The sequence below is a fragment of the Parus major genome, chromosome Z, assembly GCF_001522545.3.
Source record: "Parus major isolate Abel chromosome Z, Parus_major1.1, whole genome shotgun sequence".
Taxonomy (NCBI): domain Eukaryota; kingdom Metazoa; phylum Chordata; class Aves; order Passeriformes; family Paridae; genus Parus; species Parus major.
Window position 1 is genome coordinate 22,211,404 of NC_031799.1, and position 13,243 is coordinate 22,224,646.

At 36.9% G+C, this 13,243-nt stretch overlaps 1 protein-coding gene across 5 annotated transcripts in view; it reads left to right on the forward strand.

The window, feature by feature from the left end:
* Positions 1 to 13,243, forward strand: part of ARSB (arylsulfatase B) — an 83,423-nt gene that overhangs the window by 37,145 nt on the left and 33,035 nt on the right. For all 5 annotated transcript variants that reach the window (XM_033520515.1, XM_033520514.1, XM_015652640.2 and 2 more), the window contains exon 6: positions 2,551 to 2,621. In XM_033520515.1, the coding sequence (XP_033376406.1) occupies positions 2,551 to 2,621 (71 nt within the window). The remainder of the gene's footprint in view (positions 1 to 2,550; positions 2,622 to 13,243) is intronic.

Below are 13,243 nucleotides of genomic sequence, written 5' to 3' on the forward strand. Positions count from 1 at the left end.
TGTTTTGTGATATATGCTGGTTATGAGCTTCCATGCTCTGTACAACAAGAATTCCTGGACTAGCACTCAAACTGAAAAACAGTGCTGTACCATGTAATAGCTCTATGGAGCTTAATGCAGTGATGCCATAGGGATCAGGGAACATATCTCATGATTACATGTAAATCACATCCAAGGTAGTAACAACGTTGTTCTATCCCAGAACAAAAATGGATTCAATAATAATGGCAACTTCTGCATTACATTAACGGAAGTATAATCTTTATTTTTTGTGTTCTATCAGCTGTAATGCAAATAGCCATGTTTAGTATATAATATCCACTGTCCATGTTAAAATTTGTAAAGCAGCTTACCTCAGTCTGCTTGAACACTATGAATACACTTATACACTGTATAGTCATAGACTCACATGGAATCCTAGAAGAGGCTGGTTGAAAGGGACCTTTAAATGTCATCTAGAACAACCTCTGTGCCTTAGACAGGGACATCTTCAACTAGATCAGGTTGCTCTAAGCCCTGTTCACTTGACCTTGAATGTTTCCAGGGGTGGATTGTCTACTATCTCTCTGGGCAACCTTTACTAGTGTTTCACCACCCTCATCATAAAATGTATTTCTTAATATCCAATCTAAATCAACTGTCCATCAGTGTAAAACTGTCACCACTTGTCCTGTCACAACAGGCCCTACTAAAAAGTCTGTCCCTGTCTTTCTTGAAGGCCCCCATTAAGTACTGAAGGGCTGCTATGAGGGCTGACCAGATCCTTTTCTTCTCCAGACTGAACAAACCAAAACAGCCTGTCCAGAAAGGGAGGTGCTCCAGTCCTGTGATCATCTTGGTGGCCTCCTCTGGGCTCACTCCAGGAGGTCCTTCCTGTGCAGGGTCCCCAGAGCTGATACAGCCCTGCAGGTGGGGTCTCAGCAGAGCAGAGCAGAGGGGCAGAATCCCCTCCCTGGCCCTGCTGGTCCCTCAGCCCTGTGTGAATACTGAGTAGCAATGTATGAATATTGAATCTGTAAAGATGAGAAGTAAATAGGAATAGATTACTTAATTCTTCTGTATTTGACTATGGTGGAAGATACTGGACTACTTAGCATATGTCTGGTGGTTTCTTTCTTTTAAAATATTCTGGAAAATGTAGATTCAGCACAGAAATTTAAAGAAAATTGGCCCAGGCAGTTATTGCAGAGTCAATCACAGGCTATAAATTTGAATCCTAGTTTGACTTTTGCTAAATGGTTCTTGTTACTGTTACCTATGAAGAGATGGTGAAAGGCACACTTGAACACAGCTGTCAATGGAGCACATAGAGACTGAGTTTATTAAATTTAAGATAAAATTTATTTAAATAAGGCCTAACATTCTTTAATTAAGAATGTGACTACTATAGACAATGGAGGTGGGGTGGCAATTAACCTTTCATCCACATTTTGGGAAAAACATTTTCTATACATTGAATTACTAACACTGTAGCTTAATTTATGTAATTCCTCTATATTAAATATGATACTATATTCCCTGAACACATTTAATCTTTTAGTTCTTTTTTTTAGTTCTGGACTCACTCAAAATATAGAATTTTGAGTAAATAAACCAGAAATGGTTTTAGGAAAGTAATAGAAAAATATTATTTTAATTGTTTGTTTCTGAAAATTTTGAATTACAAGTAAATAGTTTAGTGGTATATTCTATATATTACAATAACTGTAATTTTTTTCTGTCTCCACTGAGATTTATATTCTTAATGTCAAAAAGCTTAGGGAACCTGGTTGAATTTTTTTGTCTTAACTTAAGCTCCTTAATGAAAGAAAAAAAACCCTGAATCATCTGGAAATTTCTGAAAGGATGTATTTAGGGCCACTGTTAAATAATAAATTCTTGTGTCTTCATGTAGCCAAGGTTCTTTCTAATTATGTCTTCCTACTCATGTTGCCCTTTATAAGGAGTAAATTTCATTCTCTTAGTTTTTTAGGTCTGGGATTTACTTAGCTAAGGAAATTTATGGGTAAGTTCAGAGGCTCATTCCCCTCCGTCTCTATGTGCTGAATGGCTAGAAAAAGAGATTATTTTCTTTTTTACACAGCAAGATTCTTAGTAAATCTAAATAATCCTTGTGACTTCAATTAGAAATCAACATTAGATTTTTTTTGTGGGATAGCAATGCCTGTGGTGTTTTTTGAGGCATCCAGCCATAACGCTTCCAACCCTTGTTCAGGTATGTAAAGAGCAGAGCAAGTGTTATGTCAGCTTATGCTGTGAAATTTGACTCTTAAAATTGATTGTTGTAAAACTACTTAGGTAGGGCCAATTCTATACTCTGTAAACTTACAAATAATCTAAATGAACATCACTAAAGTTATGGAAAACTTGTAGAGGCAAAAGTTGTTTCTTCTCGGCCAGAAAGGAGCATTCCAATTAAAGTTGATACTAATTAATTTAAAGTTATGAGCTCACTCTCTATTAAGATGACAAAAAGCCTTAAAATAAAAGATGCAGAATCCTAATGAGCTATAGAAGGTAATTTACATTTCCTTTTGAAATCTCTCTTAGCGAAGGAAGACCTTCTCCCAGAGTGGAACTGCTGCATAACATAGACCCCATGTTTGTGGATGACTCCCCATGTGAGTATGCTCAAGATTTATTGAATGTACAGTTTGGCTTCTGAACACTTCTTGTCTTCCATAAGTGAAGTATTTTCTTCCAGGTGAAACAAAATACAGTAGGATGCCTTTTGCTTTTAAGTAAATATCTTTAAAATACAGAAACATCATCCTCTGGATGGTATAAGTACTTCAACGTGATTGACATGGGCTTCCTATTTCAGAGAGCTCTGAAACACTGCTGAGTAATGAATAAAGTTCTTTGGGACATGGAAATGTTGAGGAGCAGCTGTGTGCCTGAGGTGCACAGTGAGGCACACTGCCAACAACCCTTTCCAAAACCTCTCTCCAGATTTCCAAATGAACTGCTTGCCCTAATGCATCTTGATACAACTGTATAATATGACCTTGCAAATGGAAAGCTTGAGTTTGTGAGGAGCTGAGAAGTTCCAAGCCGTGTGATTGCTTTTGTTCTATGATCATGTGGGTTGGATCCTTAATGCCACAATCACATGAATTGGAGCTGCAGTTTGCTAATTCTATAGCTCTTTTTAAGCACCATCTGTTTTATGATTCAACATTACTAGTTTGCTAAGGACTACAAGCTTTTCAGGCAGACTTTTTTTCATACAGAACATTGGAACAGGTCCCTTCCAGTGTCTTTATAGCATTTCTGTATTTCATTATATAAAGAAGTAAATCCAAGCAGAGTAAAGGTAGTGCAGTGGAGACAGTGATCTGTTCCCTACAAGACAAATACACATTGTGCTGCAATAACTGGATGGAAGTGGGTAAGGTGGCCTTTTGCAATGCACATCTGTTTCTGTGATGCTTTTCTGAGAAGCAGCAACATTATGCCTGTCTAATGCTGACTGGGAAGCACTGCCTGCAGATAATTCCTACATACTGATTGAATTAAGGTATAGCTACTCCAATTTCCCTTCAGAAATCGCTCAGTGAGTCACAGCATTCCTGTACAATGTTATGCACTGGTGAGGTATTCTCAGGCATGCTGCAGAGCCCGTCTTTTCCTTCTGGGAATGGGTCTGTGATTGAGGTGTTTAAGTAGACAAATTCCTGGAGCAAGTAGAAGGGGGAAAACCTAAGGAGGTTTTCAGGAATCTGAGCTCTTAGGAAATATGGCCCTAAACTGCTTTCATGATGCCATGCTCTGATGATTGTTCACTGTTTGCTACATAAGTCATGTCCTTAGTTGTGTGCATTGCATGAAACGTGGGCAAGAAGTGGGGCTGGCAGTCAGAAGCTGTAGTAGGTGCAACTCTTATGCTGCACCAGATGCGGTTTTTAAGAATCATGAACAAAGGAAGTTACATGCATGCCTGTAAATTTGCAATGTTTTATGTGCCTTTCAAAACTGCAGTAATTACAAACAAAAACTGAACTCTTCACCAACACATTCTTATGCACCATATAGAGTTTGCCTGTCTCTTCTCAGCAAAGGCCTATTCTTTTGGCAGATTACTTTGTGCTGCCTAGTGAAATTATTATTGTCATATAAAGTTTAAATTTTATATTTAGCTGCCTGAGTTATTAGGAGTAATTGTATATGTATGTAAGTCAGCTGATTTTTACTTACTGTTTTTCATTTATTGAAACTGAGTAAATGGTTAGAATTAATATCTAATTAGAAAAATTATGCTGGCATCTCTATTATGGATATATTAGTGAGACACGAAACTTCCAATACACAAGCACTTCCAGATTTTCAGCAATCATGGTTCTCTTCATGTTTTGTTGGTTTTCTTTTAGTTTTTTTTTTTTAACAAAAAGCATCTTATACTGTCCATGCACTCTTCTTGTCACCAAGACGATAAACTGTGTCACTCTGGAGTCTTGCTCTATCCTTGACTGCTTATTGTTCTTGTGTCCTAACTGTCTTGACATCGAAATATTCTTTTGCCTATGGTGCTAAAATACATGTTTGCAGGTTTTGCTGGCTTCTTTCTAAACTCCGTATAACCTTTTAACTTCTTTATGCACATTTTGCTCTTGTCCTTACTGATGAAAATGTCCTTACTTATGAAAAATCATATCAGCTAAATCAAGTGGTGTCAGATGAAGTATTCCTATTATCCTAAAACTTTCTTTGTTATAGAAATTTGAATTATAAAGTGAAATAATAACTGGAAGATAAGATTAGCCAAATCTTTAGGTTTGCAGAGTACTGTAAAACAGCAAATAGGCAATTAAATATGAAGATTCTGTTAAATGTAACCAAAAAAAGGACTTTCCAAGTTGTGGTTAACCAGGTGAGAAGACAGTGGTATTGTAGTTGGACACATGTAGAGCATCAAGTTGCTATTTTATGTGCACTCAGTGCAGGTTCAATGTTCCTGAACTCTTGAGTGGTTTTGCCTATACATTCTTTCACTGTAATATATTTTTATTTAATGGATACATTTATCTCATCTCTATCAGAAAATACTAATTTTATATACATACATACATACATACATACATACATACATATATATAAGCTTGAATGATGGGATGTCTTATGTAATTATTAGGGGCTTTCAACCAAAACAGGAAAACTGAGCTTTTTTCTGTTCAGATTTTTCAACACCAAAATAAGCACTCATCTAGGGAAGAATTTGTGCAAAAGTCATGAATTAGTTTAGTGACAAGTCTACTGTTACAGCCAAGAATTCAACAGAACGTTAGGTTAAAGTAATAAGACATGGTGTCTTGATTACAGAGCAAGCAACATCTCTGCTTCTGTGGTCTGTTAGAACTGACCTTGGGCTGTGTGTTTGTTTATTTACCACTTGTGGGGTAACAGTGTATAACTTTTCAACTTCTCAGACTGAGCACTGGTTTCTCATCAGCCAGGGTTACTCCAGCAGATCTGATGAATCTACTGATCACCATCTGCTTACCTATTTTCAGGACCTGGTGTCCAGTGGCAAACACTGCAGCCCTGCAATAGTCTTGTATCAAGTACTGCACTTCTGCCATTGTTAACAGTAAAGAGCACAAGAAGGAAAATACTGTAAAATAGTTTGCCTGCAGTTCCATTTTACAAAAAAAAATGCTCAGGTCTTACTTCACTGAATACGTCAAGTAAATCATCTTCTCTCTCAGAAGGCAGACTTCCTCATTCAAATATAAATAAACCTTTCCTGTTGTCTGACACACATGGGCAGTGTTTTGAACTGTAATCCTTTATTTTTCATCTTTAGTGCTAAAAGAGGCCATAGACTTTGCCTGTAACCTCCCTCTGACTTGTGCCAGCTCAGTGGAGTGGTTGGGGTTAAAAACAAGCTTTCCTCTTAATGAGCTGATCTGGTTTGTGGTGCAGACCTGCAACTATTGCCCTCATGTAAGAGCAGACAGTGGAATGAAAAACTAGGGTGGGCTCTCCAAAACTAGGATGAGGAGAGGGGTGGCTTGTGCTCTTTGGGGGTTGCAAAGACAGTCCGGTGGTGAGCTGTTGCCAAGATGGCCAGCCTGTCCTCTCCCTTTCCTCCGTCCTTCCTCCTTCACTTGTGTTAGATGTTGAAATCACATGGTGACAAGATGATTCTTCTGCCAGATCAGCTTTCAGATTGTTTTGGGTAGCCAGGTAAAAGAGGAGGAAGGGTTTCTACCACATCAGTGAGCTGAATCAACTTGCCCTGTAGCTGTGTTCTTTGGAGCAGGGGATCAGTGTGTGGTTGGTAGCAGATGGGAGGGTCTGGCCGCAGGCCTCACTAGCTAAGATCAGTTCTGACCATGCTGGGAACCTCAGCCAGAGGCAGTAGTTTCATGGAGTTTAAGCTAGTAGGCTGCTGCTGCTACCAGAGAGGATATCCTCCCTCCCACAGTGCCTCACCACTGTTCCCATTTCTCATGGGTAATCAAAACTACTCACAGAGCCAAGCTATTAACCAGGTCAGGATACTGGTACAGATCTTAATAAGCCTTTTTTTTCATCTCTGGATGTATGCTGGATAGCCAAGTGCTCTTTTTGGCACAAAGACTGGGACTAGGAGTTTCGGAGGACAGGTGAGACTGATTCTTTTGGCTCTGAAATTAAAGCCTGAGGTTTCTGTTTCATGATACATGATTAAGTAATCCAACAGGTTTCTGCTGGGGATGTGCTTTACTTTCTTCCCTCCCCTTTCCCAGCCACTCACTCCTAGTGCTTATTTTGCATTTGTTTTGGCACTTCTTGGATACCTCTGTGAACTGATCCAACTTGTTAGCCTGGTTTTCCTCTGTCATGTGGGTTGAATCTGTACATTGGAGGGGCTGATGGATGCCAGCGTCAACCAAGGCAGGAGCAAGGAGGGTGTGTGGTTGGAAGAGGGGAGGCAGAGGGAGAGGCAGCTATCCTAGTACTGTCTTGCTGCTTCTGGAACCAGAACCCCATGGGAAAGGAGTGAGAAACCACATCTTCTGGTTGAGCCTTGCTGTGCTAACCCAGTCTGGTGAGCTCTGCAGATGGAGCTGGACCCACGTGCCTCAGAGGTGCTCCTCTCCCTCCTTGCTAAAAGCCATTGCTTTTGTCTTTCTGGTTGTTTCTTCATCACACTGTTGATCGTTTTCAGAAGTGATGAATATATGTCTCCATTGCTTGACCTCAGTGTAGATTTGTAGTTCATTAGAGTTTACAGTTATGTAAATTTTGCTATGAAAAATCTACTGTGTTTCAAGTTTAGGTCTGGAACATCCACATTTTCTGTTAGCTTTAAGGTTTCAGTAGTAAAATAAGAAAATTAAAAACAGAAAGCTAAAATTATGTTGAGAGTATAATTTTCACAGTAATGTGTAGGTTAAGAAAGCACAAATAAAATGCATGAAGTAACTTAAAAATTGCATAAGTAAAAATACAGATTTACATACATTTGAAGAGAAAAGAAACAAAACTTTTACCCTATTTTTGTGAATTTGTCTTTAAAAATAAAAAAATAGCCAAGTTGTTTGGCAGCTGTGCAGATGACATCAGCCCTTCCATCGTGGAAGATCTCCTGTCTTTTAAACAGCCTTATGGCATTTCATCAAGTTTTGGTGATTCAGCTAAATAAGAACCCAACTGGTTTTAAGTCTCAATTCCCCCAGCTGCTATCCAAACTTATTTCTGACCACAGTCATTGCTAGATGGCCTGTCTTGAAGCAGCATTGAAACTTTATATCCCACAGAAGGCAATTTTATTTTGAGAATCAGAACTAAATGACATGCTGAAAGGAAATATACCCTTTAATTCAGAGTTGTTAATCAGAATCTGTCAGTACACACTGTATTAGCTTTAATCTGACTTGCTAAATTTATTAATAAATTTGGTAACTTTCACAAAATCTTGTAGTCCACACATCTACAAGACGTGTAGCATCACTTTCTCTTCAAAAAGAACTTTATTTAAATTAGAAAGATGTATTCAAAATAAATATGTTTTGGGTGGCACTGGCTTAGGTTGAAAAAACTTTCACCTTCGTTTAAAATTCCAGACTTAGCCATCAGCTAAAAGTTCAAAGGCATAATAACAGTGTAGCTTACTAATTGTAGTCAATTTATTTTGAAGATACATCTATTCAGAGGGAGACATCCAAGACAGAGAACTTGTCTTGGATTTTGATCTTTGAAAATCAAACATTTTTTGATTTTCCTCCAAACCTTGATTTGCCTAGAGCAAAATTAATCCATTTTTACATTGCTGTCCTTGACATTTGAAAGGAGGCATTACCTTATATATTGTGCTATTAATTGCCAAAATAAATGATTGCTTATAAATGGCTGGATCTGTTATATTCAGAATGAACATATAATATAATAGAGAAATCTTTTCTGCTCTGCATCTGTTATGTCATTCATGGACATTAAAATTGCATTATAATAGCTGTAGCATTATATATTATATCCATACATATACCGAAATTATTAATCTTGGTTAAGCAATGGACACTCCAGGCTCCTCTATGTCCCACTTGCCTAGATAAAAGATGATTCCTGACACTTTGTAGGACAGAAATTACTTCTTCCCCCGTTCTATTACTGATGATCTAGCTCATTTAAAATTAGTTATGAAAAAGGAAAAGAAAAAAAAAAAGCAGGGTAAAAATTATAATTGAGTTAATCAGTAGCAGCAGAAGATGCATGGATGAGTGTGCTGGGTGGGTGCTGAATGAGATCAATATACTCCATGTATGTGACAGGCTTAAGACCCAGAATCTACTCTTGAGTCAAAACTGCAGAAAATTGACCAGTATGGTCAGCTGACTGAGCTTACATAGTGGCAGCTAGAATTGGAGAAAGGTCAAGCATGGATAAAATCACAGATATGTTCTTTGCTTCTCCAAATTACTATTCTTCTGCAAAATTACACATAGGCATGCTGACCATCTAGACTCCTGTCGTCTGCCCATTTCAAGAAAATCATGAATTGCAGTGACCCCCTGTAAGTTTGTAAGGCAGGAATTGCCAACACAGGACCCTGGATCCCTCAGCCTCTTCATGCAGTGCATATTATGCTGATCTTGCAGTTTTGGGCAGAGCTCAGCTCCACTCCTTAATGGGAGGCTGCTGTTCCAGCTACCTCTGCTGCCATTCACATCAGAGATAAGTGCTGTTTTTCTTTTGACTGTTAGCTGTATGAGTTTCTGGGGTGTAGCTCTCTCTGTCAGGAAGTTTGGGCTGTGGTTCTGCATTGCCTTGGCTCTTAGCCCATCTGCATCTCAGTGTGAGCCATCCGTCCTTGCAATATTTATTACTAGAGGACTGCATGTTTGGTGAGCCTCATAAATACAAATCCCCATGTTTCCTTTGGGATGTAGATAATCTCTTTTAGAATTTAGAAATGCTAGGTCACTTGATTAAGTGTGTAATGCAAGTATCATGACAGGAATCCAGAAATCCATCTATACTGCTTTTTTAGGCTTGTATTCTATAATTATTAGAATATAATGCTAGCGTTTTATATCTTTATGCATGTCTTGATGTAAATGGTAGATTACATTTTTCAAATTAAATATCTCTGAGCTATAAACCTGAAAAATTTTAACAGAGCACAGGTTGTTAGAGTTTCTGCTCAATTCTGTTTACCTTCAACACGGCATCCTTACAGTGATGCGGATGGGGTTTGGGTGTTTCACATATAAGGCCACCACAATGGGATGTATCTTGAATAATTCATAAGTTCTGTACAATCAGCTAAAATTTGTTTCCTAGAAAAAGTAAGATTTTTATTTTTCTTTTCCTTATTTTCTCATTGGAAGTGAAAGTTCAGCATTTCCTTTTGCTCTCTCTTCTTGTGATATTTAACATTGTAGGTGGTAATATTAAGTTTGTTCTTATTTAGAATAACTTCCATTTTTTTTTTATTCTGTAGTTGTCTAAGAATGTAGAAACCTGGGAAAATGAATCACCTAGCTGATATTTTTTGCTGTCCTCAGTTATTCTGGATTTAACTCAATTGTTTGTGTGGTATGGTATTTAATAATATGCTGTAAAAAAGAAGGTGAATGCTTCAAATGCCTACTCTTGTTGAAATTAAGTAGAGTATATATTTTGAAAGGTAAGAGACTAAATACAATATTCTAATATAAATCTTTCCTTTGGAATCAAACATTGCTATGATAAAACTGACATTAGAAGGAATTATACTAAATCTAGATGTTCATAGCATTTAACTAAGTGAATTAAGATAGGTGAGCTTCACTGTTTAAGTTCATGTACAGTTCATCTCTACACCTTGTCAACATGATGTCAGGAAGTTACAGTGTCTCAGGGCTCATCCAGTTCTTAAGATCAGTATTCTATTTGTTCTCCCAAGGTTAAGGTCAAAGCTATTCTTCAAATGTTTTTATTTTAATAAAATAAGAGAAAGACTCAGAGTTTTGTAGAAAACTCATTATTGCCATAAAGCAGCAAAAGGTCACAAAATGTCTTTCCTTAGTGAAGTAGCAAAGCCCCTTATTTCTTCCGTAATTCATTATCACAGTGTAGGTTGAAAGAGCCCTTGACATTTCCAGTTTCCGTGTTGAGGTGAAATAATTGCTCTGCATACCACAGTTCAAAAAAAGAGGGATCAGTACAAAGTACATATATGCAAAGGCCTTGTAGGCTCACAGAGCCATCTGCATTTCAAAGTGGCTGTACCAAGATTGTTCTTTCTTCTGGCATATTTTTGTGAACTCTCACATTAGTTAAGGCATCAGAGCTACAGATACTTGTGCAGCTTCAGAAATGTACCTTATAAATGGGATTAGCCAATATAAAAGTTCTGCTTCTTTAACAAATAGAAGAATCACTTTCTACTGTCTATGAGCTACCTTTCAGAAAACACTGTAGAATATGTATTCTATTCACTATAAATATGGAGGAAAAATTGTTGGCTTTAGAAGAATGAGAAGAAAAGCAAAAATGAATTGACTTTATCTGGGTGAAGACATAAAAGTGTAGATGGAAGAAGGTGCCTCATTTCAAAAAACGTGCAGGACTTTCTGGTGAGTATAATTGTCTGCCTGCTGTAGTATAGACAATCAACAGCAATCCTAAACCAGCAATCCACAGCACTGCAGCAGTCTGTGAAAATGAAGAAGTTGTTCAGCTTTCACATTGATAGTGTTTGTTTTTATTGTGAAGAGGGAAAATGTTACTTAATTAAACAGTGCTATTCAAATCTGCCTTGTAATTTTGAACTTTGATTTCTATGAGATTTTTTTGTCTTTGCTGCTTCATAAGAAGGCAAAAGCCTAAGAAGCACTAAATAATATTATGATTAAAGGTTTTTTAATGTACAACAAGAAATGTCAACAAAAACAGTCTGGTCTCAAACAAGATACGTACTTACATATAGTTACTTATATATACTTTCTTTAAAAATTATAATAAATTACCTTCTGGGGCTTTGATATTTGATTTTTCTACTATATTTATGAAGACTCTGAAATGTATGTATTTTCTGAAACATTCAATAACCTCTAAATTTTGGCTTTATTGTGGATGATGGTGACTGTGAATGTTAAGATAAATATCCGTAACATTTTTTTCCTGCCTGTTTCTGGATCTCTTCCCATTTCTCCACCTCTTCCCAAGATTTTACTCATGTAAGAGTAAATTCAGAGTAAATTCAAGTAAGAGTTAATTCAGAGACAAAACAATGAAGTTGGTTCAAATCATATCCTGTGAAAGCATGTATGCCAAGAAGAAACAGTCTATATTTGTAATATTATCTGTTATAATCACAAAATTAAAAACAATTGCTGCATTTTTGTGAGAATTACTCTAATTTCATTTTTGCAGTTCATTGACTGAGATTTGCTGAAGTTCAGCAGTTATCAATAAAGGCCTTAAGATAATTTGCAGAGTATCAAACTGATCATAGTGAGACTGGCCTTTTAACCAGAGCTGATTATAATACAGTTGACTGAGCTGTCTGCTGGAGGGGAGCTGAATTCAAGAGCTGAATCAGTTGCTGGAGGAATATGAATTGTATTCTTGCCAAGATAACAGTATGCTCTTTGCCAAAGCAATAGGGAGAAATTCTTAAAACGCCTTCTCAAGTTTGCTTTGTCTTGTGCATTTCTTGATGAAAACTAAGTGACAGGCTGCTCCATGGAATCAAGTCTAGCAAAAGGTAATTCTTGTCAGGAAGTTTCTGTTATATAAATTCCAATAAATTCATAGTTCATCCAAGTGAAACACAGTGCAAAGTTTTCTGTTTATGGTCAAGTGAGAATTTTGCTTGGGGAATCCTTTTCTACTTGCACAGAAGACTTTTTCTGCTTCTGTAGCTATAGGGGAGAGAAAGTTATAAATGGAGAGCTGTAAATCTATGGAGAATAGCCATGTGTTTCCATGCTGTTAACAAACAAATGTGGCATTTTAAAAGACCTTATATTAAAAGTAAAAGCTATATGAAGGCCAAATGTAACATCTAACTGTGAAAAATATTAACTGTAACCTTTTTCCTTGCTGAATCTTTTCTATTTATCAATAAAATTTTCTTTGAAAATATAGGCTTATCTTGCAGGTGAGTAGTTGATTCATCTGAGTGGTTTGGGATTTTAGGGATTTTAGTAATAAGTTATATGGCTACATTAGAGACAGTACAGATTTTCAGTGTATGTAAGAGACTTGATTTAATATTCCTAAGTGGAAATGAAAAATGTAGTACTTAACTGCTCTTGGTACTGTAACCACTGTGGTCTAGGGTATATAATAAAAAACTTTAATCATGTTGAATATATTATGTCCTGAAATTTAGAAGGAAGGAAAAAAATCTCATGTTCAAGTAAAGCATGTTGGTGCTTAATGAAAAACATAAAGCAAAGAAATTCAAATAGAATGAAAACCCACTGGTGTTTCTGACACAGTCTGCAGATCCATACTACTTTTATTTTTTATGCAGATGAACAATGTAAATGGTACCATTTTTTAATTGCTGAAGTGGTCTCCACTAGAAAAGGTTCATTCTGAAAGCTGTTTCTCTATTATTATGTTCCCTCATTAAACTTTCCTGCAACCTTTTCTGTTTTCCCCAGATACAGGTGCTTAAAAACTGGGAAATACCAAAGGAAACCTGGATTTTTTTTTTTTTTTTTTTTCATCATTCTGGGTTTTGTGGTGCAATGTAGAGACCTGGGATTTAATGTATTTGTTGACTGTCTGCAAGTTGAACTATAGGCCAGATCAGTTGCAA